At 31.5% G+C, this 18,281-nt stretch overlaps 2 protein-coding genes and 1 non-coding gene across 4 annotated transcripts; all 3 read left to right on the plus strand.

Annotated features, from left to right (window-relative positions):
• The first annotated feature begins 5,933 nt into the window (after positions 1-5,933).
• LOC105955665 (nuclear transcription factor Y subunit B-1-like) lies at positions 5,934-8,755 on the plus strand. 2 transcript variants are annotated; one of them, XM_088820021.1, is made up of 6 exons: positions 5,934-6,123; positions 6,304-6,549; positions 7,542-7,671; positions 7,933-8,019; positions 8,140-8,202; positions 8,546-8,755. In XM_088820021.1, the coding sequence occupies exons 2-5, from the start codon at positions 6,329-6,331 to the stop codon at positions 8,200-8,202; spliced, it is 501 nt and encodes a 166-aa protein (XP_088676147.1). In that variant the 5' UTR covers positions 5,934-6,123; positions 6,304-6,328; the 3' UTR covers positions 8,546-8,755. The 2 variants fall into 2 exon arrangements, 1 of the variants encoding a protein (XP_088676147.1); XR_016031897.1 differs by lacking the exons at positions 5,934-6,123; positions 8,546-8,755 and having other exon boundaries at positions 6,283-6,549; positions 7,542-7,856; positions 7,945-8,019; positions 8,140-8,186.
• Positions 8,756-12,752: 3,997 nt separating this feature from the next.
• LOC105955664 (putative RNA-binding protein ARP1) lies at positions 12,753-16,238 on the plus strand. Its single transcript, XM_012979436.2, has 5 exons — positions 12,753-13,088; positions 13,211-13,379; positions 13,565-13,767; positions 14,498-14,723; positions 15,828-16,238. Exons 1-5 carry the CDS (start codon positions 12,888-12,890, stop codon positions 15,845-15,847), a joined length of 819 nt encoding a protein of 272 aa, XP_012834890.1. The 5' UTR covers positions 12,753-12,887; the 3' UTR covers positions 15,848-16,238.
• A 1,132-nt stretch (positions 16,239-17,370) lies between these two features.
• LOC148770313 (U6 spliceosomal RNA) lies at positions 17,371-17,473 on the plus strand. The gene has a single exon (XR_016031942.1). It is a non-coding gene; the product is annotated as a U6 spliceosomal RNA (small nuclear RNA).
• Positions 17,474-18,281: the final 808 nt, after the last annotated feature.

An 18,281-nucleotide genomic window follows, 5' to 3' on the forward strand; every position in this document is an offset into this window, starting at 1 on the left:
TCATAATATGAAATTGATATTAAACAAATGAAGCATTTTTTTATAGAAAAAATAAGCTGAAAATAGGAGAGAAAACAATAATAATAATTAAAAAAATATATAGATGTAGTGGATTATGATTGTACTAGCCGATGTTTTGTGTAGTTAGAGTAATTAGAAAAAAAAATGGATGCAAAATAGCAATAAATAAATTATATATAAACACAAATTAATTTATTTTCACAATATGCCGTTAGGATTTCTTAGGTTAACGAATGTTTCTTTATTTTATATATAAAATCATGGAGACCTGTTTACGGAGGTTACATACATTGGGGTTTTTTATAATTAAAATCTATTATTATTATTATTATTATTATTATTATTATTATTATTATTATTATTATTATTATTATTATTATTATTATTATTATTATTATTATTATTATTATTATTATCTTATATATAAAACGAAGATATTTTGAACTAAAACCTAGACCTAAACCTAGGGTTAATTTTGTAATTTAATAAATGTCTAATTTAACCGTTAATTAATAAATTTATAATTTAAACACTAACTCCTATATTTAAATATACCGTAAGTATGATTCTAATTATTTATATATTTTTTATTTATTTTTGTTCTCAACTCTAACCACCCACTAAACCCCACTAATTCATCATGGTAGAAGTTATCACACCATGATCTCAACCCCTACCAATTTTATTCTTCTATTTAAACTCACAAGAACTCCACCAAAAATCATTTTTTTTTTGCCAAATTTCTTCTTCTTTCTCATTTAAAATTTTGTTCGTCTTCTTCTTCGTTTATTTAATAACTGTGCTATGCCGTTTATTTATTTATTTATTTTTGCATTTGTATTTGATATATTGTAAATTTCTTTTGCAGCAAGTCTGTTCGTATCAACAATCATTCGTGGTTGGAACGAGGTACTCACGCAATTCGATAGAAGGAAAAAAAATTATGTCAGACATTTATTATGTGCTTCTGTTAGTTCAAATTAAAGCTTTTTTTGTTATAATTTATTTATAATATTTAAGTTTTATAACTTACAAAACTTTGTTGTTGTATTTGTATATAAAGTTACTCAGCAATTTTAAGACATCAAACGGGAAAAATTCAGTAAAGAAGAGAAGAAACCATTATCATCTCACATCATACACGAAATGCTTGGCAACATGTTAGAAAAATTCAGTAAAGAAGAGAAGAAACCATTATCATCTCACATCATACACGAAATGCTTGGCAACATGTTGTACATCTACAAACATTCATGCTAGGCTCATGTAATTATGGGAACTATTATTTATATTATTAGGTTTTAAGTTTGTGAGTATATTGATAGCTCCAAGGCCATTATTGTTTTTTGAATAGGCAACATAAATCTGCGATTTGTTTTTTCTTTTTTCGTTCGTTGATCCATCATATTCTGATAGAGTTGACATAGATTTTGATTTGAGAACTTATGCAATTAATTTTTGTTTGCTCAACTAATGTGAATGTACGTGTTCTCATTATTTTTAATTTAGAAAATTAAATTAGTATTCTTTTTAATGATTGTTGCAGCTTTTGTATATAAATTTGAATTGTCATCGTTGTAAATTCAATCAAAAACTTTAGAGAAAAAAAATTGCATAAGGGGAAAAAATTTAAAACGCAAGAGTAAATATTGTAAAAACTATCCAATGATTTTATTTGATAAATAATCATTAAAGATTCGTGCATATCATGACAAAAATTATTTGCCTCCCATAAAAGGAAAAGAAAAACAAATTACCATATAACCGTGTATTAAGAGTAGTAGATATATTTTGTGGTTGATTAAACAATTACTCTTCTTTTAAATGTGAATCGTGTATGCAAGTTTTTCCCAAAACCTAGCTACCTTCTTCATATGATTTTCGTAAAACTTAAACTAACATTTTGCTCTTTTTTTTCATGTCTCACCGACGCTTCATTTCATGTGGCAAAGTTTTGTTGCACATAGTTGTCTATTTCAGTTGTAGAGTGAAGTGATCGCAAAACTGATTTTGCTGCATCCGAGAAAAGAATTGCACAATAAAATGCGACCCGCAACAAGATCTAACTACTTATTCGAGATATAAGAATTTTTGTTAAGCATTTTGCGTAGTTAATCATGTTGCATTATCAAATTTGTAGCAATGTAAATGTTATTACTGAAATTTAAATTTATTTATTTTTATTACAATTATTATCGTCACTACCTATTTCAATAATATTTATTATCTATAATTTTCCTAAATAACACACATTAACAACAACTCCCCACTTCCAGTAATTCCCCGTTAATTAATAACTTCTCACATCCACTATATAATAAATTCATATATGTTCTAAGAAAATCGTTCATATTTGAATTTTCTTTTGTAATTTATTCAAAATTAGGGTTGTGAATGATTCATCTTCGTTGGAGGTGGAAACTAGCAACAATTCTTGGGTGTACCTTGAGACTCTCTTATTTCTATGTCCATGTACTACTTTATTACTTATTTATTTTTATACTTTTTTTTCTATTATTTTTATCAAAACTAAAGTGTCTTTCTATACACTTTGTCACGGATTCCCCAAATATCAATCTTAAGTATGTTGAGAAACAACAAAGTAAGAGGTGTCAAATGATGATATGTTGGACTTCAGCATATGAAGTCTTGGGTTAGATTGTTCAATTATGAAATCTATTATTAATTGTATTCAACAGGTTTTCAATATTGTTTTATTTTTTTTTTATAATTCTTTTATGGTGTCATGTGTTCTCAATTATTTAATTTCAGTGTATTCAACAAATTAAATTTTAAATACTTATTTTCTTCTCTTTTGTAATGGTATTCCGTGAAACACACTGGGCATGGTTACTAGGAAAATTTTAGTCAATTTTTTTATTTTTACAGTTTTTTTCTTTCAAACAACGTTAAACACAAAAATCGTCCACTCCGAATAAAATTCAGTACACGATCTTCCTTATGTCCCTAATTTTGTTTTTCTTTCTTTACGGCCCCCCTCCCTGATAGTTTGTTAAAAGAACTCACGATCTATTCTTCTCCAATTGATCTGTACATAACGCATTTCATCTACGGTTACAATTTTCTTTCTCTCATCCCCTTTCACATCCGTACTGTAAGTTTTCACCAACCATTTCTCACTTTATTTCTGCAAATTCGCTTAGTAAATTCGAATGCAGAGGAAACAACTTAGATAGGACAAAGACAAGCCGGATCTCTCTTGAGAAGTAAGGCGGGCAGTTATGTATTGTGTTTCCGAATTAGGATTATATATTTGTATTTGATTTATTATTACAATCGTCTGACATCAAATTTCCATCAACCTTTTTGGTGTTGTTATTGTTCACCATTCAATGTTTCCGATATTTGTTTATTTACATGTGCTTTTTTTTTCCCAACATATATTATTTTTTCTTCATTTTTGACTAAATTTTGGTAATTTGGATTTTCCAAAACAAATTGATGCAGTCTCCGGTGTCAAGTCTTCAGAAGTTGGTAATTTCGTTGAATGTAATTAAAGATAATTGTAAATAACATTTTCGATTTAATGTATTTCTTAACGATATTATGGTAATTGATATCTGTCACAAATTTGGAGAATGCACGCGACCATGGATTTTTTTGGTTGATACGTTCTATTCAAAACAGAAATCAGCGTGTTGACAGGTTTTCACAGTCACAAGGATATCAGATGATGAGAATCTTATACAACGATTTAGGAATAGATTTTTTCATCCGTTCTCTGCTAGAAATTCATACAACGCCTTTTAACCCATTTGTTTGTTGTAGACACATGGTGAAAAATATGAGACGAAAATGACGGGAAATATTTTCTATAAATTAAGAATTACGATAAATGAGATAATTGAAAATACAGAGGTTCACTGTTCATGTGCACAAGTTTCTATATGACCCCGCAATTTTGGTGATAGAGAATTTGGAAAATTAAGTGATTTCAACGACTGAAATTGCGTGACGAAATAAGGTTTCCCAACAGATGAAAATGAGTAAGCATTTAAGGATTTTTTTTCTCCTTTTTTTCACTAAATCTACTGAATATTTAAGGACAATATATTCAATTTTCAATCTTGCTCTGGTAGGTTCTGTCATTTGTAGTAACTTTGATAAATTATGGAAGCAAAGATGAAGAGTACGTAATTGGCTATTAGAGGAAGACAGAAAACGTCATGAACAGGATCCCACCCTATGAAGATGACCCGACAATAAAATCATTCCTCTGTTTATAAGCTTAAAAATATTTTGAGGCTAGCGCGTTGAATAAGTTTCTTTTAACATTGGAAGACAACTCAAAATTCAAGATATTTTTATAACATGTTACTTTAATTTGGTTTTATCGTATAGAATTTTACATCAACATTTGATTGTTTCGTTATCGCGATGATGAAATGCAATTTTCCCTAGGGGTAAGATTTTTGTATCTTAGAGATTTGTTTTTTTTTCATTTGCGTGATATTGCTCTCTCTGTGAATTCGTTATGTGCCGTGTAAAATCTGATATTTCAGGTTATGTAGTCGGGGCTGGCGGATTTGAATTATCGATTAGAAAATTTAAGACAAGAATTATCATATGGCAATAGCAAGATGAAATCGAATTCGTCTAATATCTCTTCGGACCATGGTCTGGACTCGAACACCAGCCGGAATTCGTCTATAGATTTAATCCCGATAGTTGTAATTCTTATGAAATTCCTTCAACAATTTATGTGATTTAATCTAGCCATGGATATAAATATAGAATGGTTGTACGTGGAATCTGGAAATAATTTTTAATTGCAAATTATGTCTATTATGTATATTTTTTTTGAAGAGTTTCTATCATTATCACGGTCTGTAACTTTTAAGTGCATATAAACCATAACTTTATGTACATGTAAAACCTGATTTGTGTTGATATTGAAGAAGAAAATATCCTCATTTTATTTTCCAAAGACCAGAGAAATATCTTGAAGACATAGTTACATGGGAAAAGGCGTAACCTGTTCTTGAAGAGGCACTACCTCAGTTCGGGAAGCCCTAGAAGGTTTTCGGGTTGATATTGTTTGGTTTAATTGTGTGGTGATTTTAGTTGATAGATAGACTGTTAAGGCCTATAATGCTCCTATGAAGACTTGACTTATCGAAATACCATTTTGGTACTTTTGTTGCTGCTTTTTCTGATAACATTGAATAGGTAAATTTGTGAGCTGTAAAATTTGATTTTTTTTTTTTTTTTGTTTTTACCGATACCGATCTATTGGTCATTTTATAGCCCCTATTGATAGTTTACTTACGTTTTCATACAAGCACACCATTCAGTATTTTATGACTCTTCTCATATCTACTACATGGTTTTGTTCACTTTGTCACAACTTCTGCATATATCAATCTTGACTCTTGAGGATTGAGAAACAACGAAGCAAGAAATGGCAAGTCACAATATGTTGTTGTACTTCGACAAACTATAGAGCCTTAGGTTTGATTGGTCAATCATTAAAACTATAGTTAATTGTATTAATCAAGTTCTCAGTATCATTTATCCATCTTTGTACGATTTTCTTATGGTTTGGTGTATTCTCGATTATTTAATTTCATTATATTTAATATGTTAAGGTTTAAAACTTTTTTTTATAATGGTTGCTCGGGTTATGTCCTGGTTTCTTTTTACGATTTTCTTATGGTGTGATGTATTCTCAATTATTTAATTTCATTATATTCAACATATTAAGTTTTAAATATCATTTGTTCTATAATGGTACCCGTGCAACGCACGGGTTATGGTTACTACTTACTAGTTATTATTAAGTATAGAATATAATTAATATGCTAAAATAAACTTAAAAAAAAATTGGACCTAGAATTTAATACAAAACCCTAAATATAAAAAGGAATATTCTCAAAAATGAACGACTGGATGTAATTTGACAGCGGATGAACACACTACTCAGATTGAAGCAGTTTTAATAAAGCAAGTCTCCTTCCTCATCTCCCCGTCGTCCGATCTTCCCCCCCTTCTCAGATTTCTCCAATCACATCCAATTCTCTCTCTTCCTCTTTCTCTCTCTACTCCCCTGCGCGCCAAATTCAAATCCACTTCCTCCACAAGGTAACTCCCCTCCTCCTCCCAAACAAACTCACCGACTGTGAAAGTATATATACATTTATGTTTGATCATGTAGCGATTGATATGGAGATGAATTTGACCTACACATTTGCTTTTTCTTTCTCCCCATCTCCCCTTTTTTTGTTGTAATTTTTCGAATTTTATTTTTCTGTATGTGGCTAGGGTTTCGTTTTTTTTAAATTGAGAAATGGCGGACAGTCCTGGCGGCGACGGCAGCCACGAGGGCGGCGGCGGCGGCGGCGATCGGAGCCCGCGGTTAGGCGTGCGTGAGCAGGATCGATTCCTTCCGATTGCGAATATTGGCCGAATCATGAAGAAGGCCCTTCCGACCAATGGAAAAATTGGCAAGGATGCAAAGGACACCGTACAGGAATGTGTATCGGAGTTCATTGGCTTCATCACAAGCGAGTAAGCACTTTAGATTGCTTTGAATAGTCAGTCATTTTGCTTAGATTGTGCCAGATTTTTTTTTTTTTTTTTTGGATGTGTTTTGGTTGTTCCAAAGATTGAATTGAGTTTTTCGCTTTCTATCTGATAGACGGTGCTCGTAAATTCGTATGCTTATAAGTTATATATCGAGAGAGATAGCTGAATGTTGAGTATGGTTCGATCAATGATTCTATGATATGAAAGAACCTTCTGCGGTTTTTAATTGAAAAAAGTAGACGACGTTTTTGTGTTTGAAATAATTTGAATACTTACACTCCAGGGGTTGTACTTTTTGGTGTATGTTAGGTCAAGTATTTAACCACAGTACTAGTTACTTACTCAGAGGTCAAATAGAAATTGGTAATTTCAAAAGATACGATGTAATAACACAGGATTTTAATAGGGAATTGAGCACACAACATGTGATTGAGCCCGTTTGTCATGCATAACAGCTGCCGAAAAATTGATCCCTCTCTGTTTTCTTTGAACCTTTCATTCATTTAAGCCACCACATATTTCATGGATAATTGCGCTACTAAATTGTGTTTTCGGTTGTCACAGAAGTTTTAGTTGATCCAATTAAAGATTTTCTCGCATAAGTATTCCACCATCAATATTACGGTCCAGGGTAACAGTTATCGTTTCCCTCCAGCACTTCGGCAATACTACTTCGAGAAATAATTTTATAGTGTTTATATCCATTTAGAGTTTAAACCCCAGGGTCAGATTGTTTTCCCATACTATGGCAGCTCCTTTTCCGATTACAAATTCAGAGATACATAATAGTGTGTATCTATGTGTAGTGTTTATCCCTGCTTCAATATTTTTTGTAAATTCTTAGCTATCTATTGTGCATATTTATTTACAAGCAGACACGCACGCCTCGAAATTAAGTAGCTCGATCGGCTGTTCCGAGATTTTTACTTTTTGATTACTGACTGATCATTTCGTTTTGCATTTTGTTTGAACAGGGCAAGCAATAAGTGCCAAAAGGAGAAAAGGAAGACGATTAATGGGGATGATTTATTGTATGCAATCGCGACCTTAGGCTTTGAGGATTATATAGCTCCACTAAAAGTTTATTTGGCCAGATACAGAGAGGTATTTCTTTGTTCGTCTTTTCATATTTTCTCCCGAAGAGCTTTCTGCATGAGTTGCATGAGAAGAGAATCATTTTTTGTTTGGTTTCAATTTGAAATAAATAGTATACGAGCTCAATCTAACACTCGGTATTTTTTTGTGTGGCAATGTTGATCTTTGCGTACCACCGCTATTTTCAGTTAGAGGTATGATATACATGTATAACCATTGCCTTAACATTTTTTATTTATTTATTTATTTTCCTGCGATGAATGAATTGAGACCTATTTGCAGGGTGACATCAAGGGACCTGGTAAAGGTGCTGATGGATCTTCAAAGAAAGAGACTCGGCAAGTTTCTGATTCACAGGTAGCCATTATATATATATTGTGCTCTCATTTCATCGGGGGATGTTAGCATTTTTTAATACCGTAAGAACATCACCCGAAAACTAACTCTTTATTTTCTCCATGTGGGTGCCAATGGCAGTTTGTTCATCAAGGGTCCGTTTCACAAGGTTTCAGCTACTCAAACCCAGAAATTGAATATTGAGTAAGTTTTCCCTCTCTCCCTACCCAAATAATACATAATATATATTAACCGTCGATGGATGCTGTCACCCTTTCTGATGTATATCCTAACGAGATTGAAGATTTGTAATCTTTCTACGAGATCGTTCTTTTTTAGCATTTTGAGATACAAGGGAATGATAAATGAGACACGACGTCGAATTGACCAAAACAAATATTGTTTGATACCAACAGTGTGCTTGCGTTTAATCAAGTATATTAGCAATTCAGTTTCGGCCTTTTCCGTAAACTGATTGACTGACCAGTTTCGCCTCGAATGTACATTCTCGTATAATTATCATATTTACTTGGTTTTGTTCATGCAGGAATAGCTTCAGTTGGAATTGTTTAGGACAGCATGTGGTCGGAATTTTTTATCGTCTCAGGGTTTAGCCGGTTTTTTTTTTTTGTGGCCCCTTAATCATCTTAACAGAAGAAGAAGTGTCATGATCTCGACATTTTTTTGCCCATTTCTTGGTGAAAATTCTTGAAAAAACTTGAGAAGTTTTATAAAAATATTTATCTATATATATAAATCTATTTGTTAAATTATTCATAAAGTAATTATTTAAAAAAAAAAAAAGGAAATTTATCCTCTAAATATTAATTATAGTGTGTTGAGTTTGGTATTAGGACGTATCCGGGTTTGAGTTCAGACAACTTAAACGGGCCGGATCTCAAGTTAATTCACAGTCACTCACCACTTAACCAGTTAATCATCCCCTAATTGTGATTTGTGAGTGTTTAGTGTGAGGGACGAATTAATTCACGTGCGCCATGTGTAAGTCACGTGAGGTCGATAATTTATGTAGAGAGAGAGAGAGAGAGAGAGTAGTGAGTTGTAATGGGATTCTTTTATGCTAAAAAGCTCCTTATGGCACACACCCCCTCACGTCGCCACCATCATTTCTTGCCAGCCCCCAGCTGACCTCCATTGACCACCCCCACCCCCTACCACCCACCCCAACCCCCTCTAACAATAAATATAATAATAACATATAAAATTAAAATTAAAATCAATTTTTTGATTTTGGGATTGGGCTGAATATTTATTCTTTTTAAAATTTCGTTGTCATATATTTTCTATTTGGGTAAATTATGGCGAACCCCCCTCAGGTAAGTGTAAATTATGAAAAAACATAATTACCATCAGCTCCCTCAACTATGAATTTTTTTTATACGTCAACTCTATTGGTGTCAAATTTATCAGAACCCTGTAGGTTTTGTGGAATGTTCTCTAGTTTGTACTCATTTTGTGCAGATTGTACAGTTTATGTTGCACCACAATATGATATTTACATGTCAAGAGACACATCTTATAATAATCTTGTATCAAAATGTGGAGCTTTGAATGGGATAAAACGGGTACAAACTAGAGAACATTCCACATAACGTAGAAGATTCCACTAAATTTGACACTATAAGGGTGGACGTGTAAGAAAATTCATAATTGATGGATAATTGTAATTATTCAAACATGAAGAGTTTTTCGTAATTTAACCTTACTTATGGAGTGGTCGTAATTTATCCTTTCTTTTTTCACGTGGCGAAGCCAGCATAAGATTTGGGGGGTCACCCTTCACCAAACAACATTTCTCAAATTTCTATTGCTTTATATAAATATAGGGTAAATTACAAACACCCCCCTGAGGTATGGTCAATTTACGAAAAAAACCCCTCTTATTTGGATAATTACATCTACCCCTCAACTATGATTTTTTCTTCACCTCCACCCTTATGGTGTCAAATTCAATATAATCATCTAGATTTCGTGGAATGTGCTTTAGTTTGTACTTGTTTTGTGCAAAAATACAGTTTCTGATGCACCACAATCTGATATATACAAGCCAAAAAACACATATCATGATCATTTTGCTTCAAAATGTAGAGTTCGAATGAGATAAAACGGGTACAAAAGTGATAATATTCCATAAAATATCGTGTATTCCACTAAATTTGAGGAATTGTGGGGATGTTGTAATTATCCAAACAAGAGGGGGAGTTTTTGTAATTTAACCATACCTCAGGGGTGGTTGTAATTTACCCTATAAATATATGAAAACGAAAAAAATTGAATGCATTCGTATCACTGCAAACTTAAAATTCTGGTTCCACTAGTGTACTAACTAAAAATCATTAAACTAAAACTTTGTCTAATCTCTAATTTTGCACCAAACTCATCAAAGATGTAACAAATCTTATAGAGACCCCCACAAATGTTGGAACGAAATTACAAATATAGCCCTCCCACTTTTGCCAACTCAGAGGATGAGGGTTTCCAGCTAGCACCACCATTATATGCGTGCTCCCATTGCACAGTGATTAAAGATATTATTTGTTTTTTTTTTCCTAATTAAATTATATATATTTTTTTTAATTTAATAAAAATATATGGTCAATGGTCAAATCAAACCTTTTTTCTCAATGCCAGAAATGCCCTTAATTGGCAAACAGCTGGCCATGTTATATTTTCGAGAGGATAAAAGAGGAGACAAAGCATGGAGCATATTGTTCTGTGCACCTCATCATTCTCACGTGCCCATTTGCAACTATGCCCTCCAACTTTTTTTATATTTTATATTCACCCCACTCCACTTCATTTATTCTTATATATGCCACAACATAAAATAATATATACATATTTTATGAGAACTTCACTTGTATTATTTGTTGAAAATCTATAATTGAAATAAAAAATATTAAAATATATTTTAACAAAGTAAATACAAAAATTAGAAGTAGTATAAAGTTTGAAGGCTTATTGAGAAAGGCAAGTTAGCCCATTAAGTTAATGGGCCGAGAGATCCATCTCCATTCGGGCATTACCCATGAGGCAAATTGGGTTGAGTTAGCCCTAGACCTGACCACGGTCCGGTTTCGAACCAGAACCTGAACCAACCCCGGTCAATAGTCTGGTTAATCGGAACCGAAACCAGGTCAATGCAAACCGGAACCAAAATTGGGTAGTAAGGTTCGTTTCAGATTCATAAAAATGTTGAAATAAAAATGTTGAACCGTAACCGGTGGTTCAACAATTTAAAAAAAAAAAAAAAATTAGAAAATAATTAAAAAAATGTAAATTAGACACCCACCGAGTCCAATTGTCAAAGTTCTTAAATTAGAAAAAAAAGAGAGGAAAATTCAGCAATAAATCAGCAATCAAGGCTCACCAATGGTCATAACTCATATTTAAAAGAAAAATTAAGTGCAAGCTCTTTCAATTTTCTCTCTCTCTCTCTCTCTCTCTCTTTTTTTTTTATATATACTTACAAGAATAAATTTGTTTTTAATATTTTTAAAGTTTTTCAAGCAATTTTTTTTAATTATGTTTTTAAAAGTATGATGAGTAATTTTTCTAAAGGTTTTGTAAGTATAATATATTTAATTTTTTTTAAAATCATTTATACACAAATAAGAGAACAATCAAAAAAATATTTAATACTTAATTAGAGATAAATAAAAAATCATTAACTGGAATAATCGCCACTCTTTTCAATTATTCAAGAGCATATCTAGATTTATTTATTTATTTGTAATTTTCTGTCCATGAAATTATTCAGTAAATAGTGAATTGGGTTCCACGTGCAGTTATAATAATTGGGACACGTCAAACATACGTCACAGTCAACAAGAAGACAGCTAAATAACTTTTAGCCGTACCGTTTAAAACGGTACCGTTTTGGACACACCACACCACAACGTGAGAGGCTCTAACTGTACTATATTCCTTACTACTAAGCAACTAGCAACGTGGCTTCCAGTATTTTCTATCAACTTCCTCAATTTTATTCCAATCATAGTATGTATAATGCATTGTATTTGTTTTTATATTTTATACACTTGTATAATACACATACTAGAGGTTTATTTGTGTAAAAAAAAAAAACAATGTACACTGGTAGTTATGAGGGCAAAAAACATACACCAAATGTACCCTGAAATTAAAATGTCAGTTGACTTAGGTTTGAATTCCCTCGCCAACGATTACTAGTTGCATTATCTCTCGTATAGTTTGCAAGCTATTATACGAGAGTGTAGTTTTACTCAATACTTTTATATAGTTGGCTGCCGGTTCTTTTATTTAAAAAAAAAACAACAAATTGTAGTTTTACTCAGTACTTTTATTTTAGTTGGCCACCGATTCTTTTATTAAAAAAAAACAACAAATCGGTATAAAACGTATTAGGGTTTTCTAATGAAAATTGGAAATGTGTACAATTTTATTTTTAATAAGTATTACACTCGATGAATATAAATTGAATATGGTATATCGTCAATTTATACACAAATTAATATATTTGTACAAATGGAATAAAAATAAAAAAGGAAAATAAATAGAGAGAGAGAGAGAGAGAGAGAGAGAGAGAGAGAGAGAGAGAGAGAGAGAGAGAGAGAGCATTGAAGTTTGATGTTGGCCTCAACCCAGGATCCATCTGTCTGCCCTTCTGTCTCTCTCCTTTTTTATTCTATTCCCATATATATATATATTTATATGTATATATATACACACACACTGACACACACACACATCCTGTCATCCCACACACATTACATTACTTATATTTCTCCATTCTCATAAACTCTTCACTCTTCTTCAGTCTTTCTTTCACCACCTCTCTCTCTCTCTCTCTCTAGATCTCTTTCTCTCTCTTCAATACACACAGAGAAATGACGATGATGAGCAGCAGCAACAATGGCGGGAGCGTGCAGAGCATGGGAGACACATCGTTGACCAAAGTCTTCGTGGGAGGATTAGCATGGGAGACTCCCAAGGAATCCATGAGGGACCACTTCCACAAGTACGGCGATATTCTCGAGGCCGTCATCATCTCCGACAAGCTCACCGGCCGATCCAAGGGCTACGGCTTCGTCAGTCCTCCTATTCTCTCATTATCATCATCATATATAGATACAGAAGATCTATATCTATATATATATATATACATGATATAATTGTACGTTGTTTGATATTATATATGTGATCTATTTAGGTTACTTTCAAGGATGCCGACGCCGCTAAGAGAGCTTGTGAAGATCCCTCTCCGATCATCAACGGCCGCCGTGCCAACTGCAATCTCGCCGCCCTTGGTGCCCGCCGTCCTAGATCCTCCTCCACCACCGCCGCCGCCAGTAACAACAACAACACTCCTCCTCAACAGGGTATAACTCATTTTGTAACTGTTTGTTCATGAATTGCACTTTTATGTAATCTAATTTGGTGCTATTAAATATTAATTATTATTATTATTATTATTATTATTATTATTATTATTATTATTATTATTGGAATAAAATCCGAAATGTAATTAAGATGCGTTTTTATTTTATTTTGGGAAATAATGAAGGAGTGAATGTTGGACCAAGGGCTAGAGGGTCAACGACACCACCTCCTAGTCACGTGCAATGGTACTATCCAGCGGGTACACCTGCGGCGGCTGCAGCGGCGGCTCCTCCCTTCCACCCGCATCAGCACCACCACCAAGCGGCGGTTCCGTTCTACGGCTACTCTCCTACCTACATTGCAACAACCGACATGAATTACAATCATGTAAGTAATGTCCTTCTATATATATATATATATATATATATATATATATATATATATATATATATATATATTAAATTTCGAATTAAATCGAGATTTGTTATAATATCCGCTGCATGCGTTACCGATTACCTCCAATTATTGGTTGCAAAAATTATCAAATAATCGTTATTTATCGATCATGTGACTAATTCATAACATATCATCACGTGATCTAATCGGCCGAACAAGGAAATCGCAATGTCTAATAACTCGAGTTGAATCTCCTTAATTAGTAAACTTTTCTATGTCAACTCAAGCTTGTCGTCTGCACGAAATTTTGGAAATTCAAATATTATTAAACAAAAAAGAGATTTATTCAGTGCAAATATATGATTTTACATAATTTCTCAAAGAGACAATTTTTATAGTGTATAGCTGTCAAATTGCAAGTATATGCTGTCGCTTATTTTTTATTATTTATATATATATATATATATATATATATATATATATATATATATATATATATATTCACACACATTCGAACAAATAATCGGTTATTTCTGTGAAAGTTATACCAAGTTGATTCTTTATTGTTGATTTACACACCAATATGGGTATGTGTGTATTAATGTGATTATGAATGGTTAAATGTAACCAGTGTATTTTACCCGATGTAGCATAATATAAAACCAAAATAATATGAAATTGATTACTAAAGTTAAAATTTGTGGTGGTGTTGTATGCGCAGAAGCTAGGTTACAATGGTGGGTCCTACATGAATGGGCATTATAGTCAATTGTACCAGGGGCAGGCTATGGTAGGTGCGAACACACTGATTCAACCGATGTACCCTCTCTATTTCCACCAATCACAGACAATGGGCCTTCCTGCCCACGTGTACTCACCCACGCCAGCTGGCCCAATACCCACTCTCATTTCCAAGCCCACTTCTATTGCCCCTCCTAATGCTGCGGGTAAATTATTTCTCACTCATTTTAATAATTAATATTTTCTTTTTATCTTTATTAAATTTAATTATTGCAAAATTTAATTTTATAAAAATTCTTTGTTAATTCGCCTCGGTTCGACTTTTTTCGTTATAGTTTCGTTGAGCATGTTTTTATTTGTATTAAATGATTTTTTTTATATATTTCGAAAGATATGAAAACGATCGTTCGTCTTTTTTTTTTTTATATAACAAATTAAATTTAATTATATATATATTTTTTAATTACACGAATTTCTATATAAAAGAAAAGAAAAGATAGATCAAATAGAGCATGCTTGCCACCTTTATTCATCATAAATATATATATATACAATTAGATATATAATAAAGAAAAGATTTTAATCAGAAAGAAGAATCTTTATATCACATGGTCAAAAGTGTATCTGACCATGACCATGTGAGTGGCTAATGGAATCATCAGATTAAACAATTAATTGATCCCAAAATAATAAATTAAATATTAAAATTAATATTTTATATGCACCTTGCAGAAATTTCTTACACATGTAGTTCAATTTGCCCTTTTTATTGACATCTCTTAAATATTAATCAATACATGAAATACATGAATATTATTAGGGCATGTTTGTGATAAGTTTTTTTAAGACCTGATAAGCTGTTACGTCTTATTTTAGGTATAATTTTTACAGTGTTTCGATATTGATCTTATAAACAATTTTTATTCATTATAAGATTTTAAATAACCAAGGTGGGATAAATGTACTTTTTAGAAATAATCTTATTTGCTCATCAGCAATTTATTTTTCGAATTTTTAAAATATTTTTAAGAAAAGTTACTAAGCGCTTTGGCAGAGCTTATAAGTTGTTAAGCACCTTATAAACTTTTTCTTAACAATCTTATAAGTTTAACCAAACCCCAATACTGGTTTTAAAAAAAATGGAGGGAGATTGTATTTAAATAAGTTTGGTGTACTCAAATTAAATATAATTCATAGATAGATGATTTTTTTGTTTAATTTTTAATTTTGGGTTATGAATATATTTATTAATTTTAAAATATATAATATATTTGAATAATGATTATGAACTGATATATTGCATGTTACAGTTTGTCTGGCTGTGGAATAAATAGGTACACTTTGGAGAAAAATGGTGGTTAAGAGCAATTAGGGGGAAAAGGGCAAAAGAGGAAAATAAGTACAACAAATAGGGGAGAGTGATTGCTGCTCAGAACAAAACTATTATCATATCTGTAGTGGCTCTTTCTTTCCAATTTTTAATTTTTTTTATTTTTTTTTATTTTCATTTTTTTATTTTTAGGAATCTAATTCATTCATTGTTATTAATTATTATTATTATTATTATAATTATTATTGTTATGATTTGTTTCTCTAACATGTAATGCTGCATCTAGGAAATATAATTGTAACATTTGACATGTAATGATTATTCTCATGCTTTATGAGATGATTTTTTCATGGCTTAATTAATTGAACTCATTAATAATTATTTTCTCTTATTTTTGTGGCATTATTATTTAGTTTGATTATTTTTTAGCGATGTCGAACATGCTTAACGATTTTTTGTTTGTTTGTGTAATTCGTCATATTTACACATTCAATTCACGAAAATTAGCTTCTAATTAGAGATCGCTTGAGCTTGATTTTTCTTTTTAAACATAGCGAATCAACTTTTAACACATATTTTCATTCGATAAGTTATGAAGTTCGCTCGAGTTCAATAAAAAAAATGAAAAAGAGATAAAAGATGTATAGAAAACCAAACTACTCGAATTCGATTTGTGTTTGTCTGACTCGATTAGACCTGTCATTCGGACTCAACTCAATTGGTTATCAAACAAAACTCCTACGCAATTTTGATTGTTCAATATTTATAGAAAAATCAAACAATTTTGAGCAACCATGTGTTTCGTTCTATTTGATTCGTAACACCGCTACTCTAAATGGTAAAACTATGTGTGTAGAAATACGAGTATCCGTCCCGTAAGTGTTGACCTAGCGATTAGAGCATGTGAATATATATCAAATAACTAGGTTTGAATTTTCTTGTCAATGGTCCCTAGGTCGAGCTTGTCACACACGATTAGCTTAGTGTAATATACGTTCTCTTATATGGTTTGCAGCTATTATACGATATTGTAGTTTTACACAACTACACATGTATACATATAGATTTGTATAAAATATGTATATATCAACACATTTATAGTAAAATATTATAAATTCACTGAATATAGCATAGAATGAAGTCATAAACCTACATTCACATATCATATCATATTTTTATTATTTGTTATTTCCAAAAGTAATATTTTAACCAATACCACTTTAACTATTTAATTCTTCATATGCATAATCTGAAATATGAAATATAAACCTGTTCAAAAGAAAACATATATATATATATATATATATATATATATATATAAATTCATATAATAATATGTTTTTAAATATAATGTTTCAAAGAGTGTATACAAAATTTTAGATATACAACAAAAACTCAGCCCGGCCCATCAATTTCAGGCCCATCCGCTATCGCCCAGCTAATTTACACGATTTTCTGTCCCACATCGAAAAAACAATGCTTTTCCATTCATTTTATATACTTCAGCATCAGTAGTATATATTGTCCCTTCGGGGACATCCGATAAAATTGGAACGATACAGAGAAGATTAGCATGGCCCCTGCGCAAGGATGACACGCATAAATCGAGAAATGGTCCAAATTTTTTTTTATTTAAATTCCACCCCCTAACCTTTTTTTAATATAAATTTCCACCCCTATTAAATCATCAACTTTTACCGCTAATCTTATTTGTAATATAAATTTCTACCCATATTAAATCCAGAAATGGTCCAAATGTTTTTATTTTTAATTTCCACCCCTAATCTTTTTTTTTTGAATATAAATTTCCACCCCTATTAAATCGAGACATGGTCCAAATGTTTTTTATTTAAATTTCCACCCCTTATCTCTTTCTAATATAAATTTCTACCCCTGTTAAATCGAGACATGGTCAAAATATTTTTTTATTTAAATTTACACCCCTAATCGTTTTTTAATATAAATTTCTTCCCCTATTAAATCGAGAAATGGTCCAAATGTTTTTATTTTAACTTCAACCCCTAATCTTTTGTTAAGAGCATCTTCCACCCTAATCACCATTTTTTCACCAAATCCTATTTTTGGTGGTGAAAAAATGGGTTTATCTCCCACCCTTAGCACACCATTCTATAATTTCACTACTTTTGGTGAAAAAATAGTGCATTTGGTCTCCCACCAATTTCAACAAATTTTACACTAAACAATAAAATAATAATATTTCACCATTTTCCTATTTATAGATAATAGCATTTGGTTTGGTCTCCCATAGTATTTCATAAAATATATCACAAAATTATAATTTAATGTTAATCATAATTTTAATCTATTTTAATTTTAAAAATAGTGATTATAGATCCGATTATAAGTAATAATTTTATTGATTATATAATCTTAGAATTATATTAAATTTTAAAAAACTATTGAAACATGAATG

This window comes from Erythranthe guttata, chromosome 6 (assembly GCF_056151865.1).
Source record: "Erythranthe guttata isolate IM_541 chromosome 6, IM_541, whole genome shotgun sequence".
NCBI lineage: Eukaryota > Viridiplantae > Streptophyta > Magnoliopsida > Lamiales > Phrymaceae > Erythranthe > Erythranthe guttata.

Bases quoted from the DNA above. Each gene is read 5' to 3' on its own strand.
- LOC105955665 (XM_088820021.1), top strand. From the start codon at position 6,329: ATGGCGGACAGTCCTGGCGGCGACGGCAGCCACGAGGGCGGCGGCGGC. The intron at 7,672-7,932 runs GTATTTCTTTGT...GAATGAATTGAG, and splicing joins ATTTGGCCAGATACAGAGAG to ACCTATTTGCAGGGTGACAT. The intron at 8,020-8,139 runs GTAGCCATTATA...TGCCAATGGCAG, and splicing joins GGCAAGTTTCTGATTCACAG to TTTGTTCATCAAGGGTCCGT.
- LOC105955664 (XM_012979436.2), top strand. From the start codon at position 12,888: ATGACGATGATGAGCAGCAGCAACAATGGCGGGAGCGTGCAGAGCATG. The intron at 13,380-13,564 runs GTATAACTCATT...GAAATAATGAAG, and splicing joins CAACACTCCTCCTCAACAGG to GAGTGAATGTTGGACCAAGG. The intron at 14,724-15,827 runs GTAAATTATTTC...TGCATGTTACAG, and splicing joins TGCCCCTCCTAATGCTGCGG to TTTGTCTGGCTGTGGAATAA.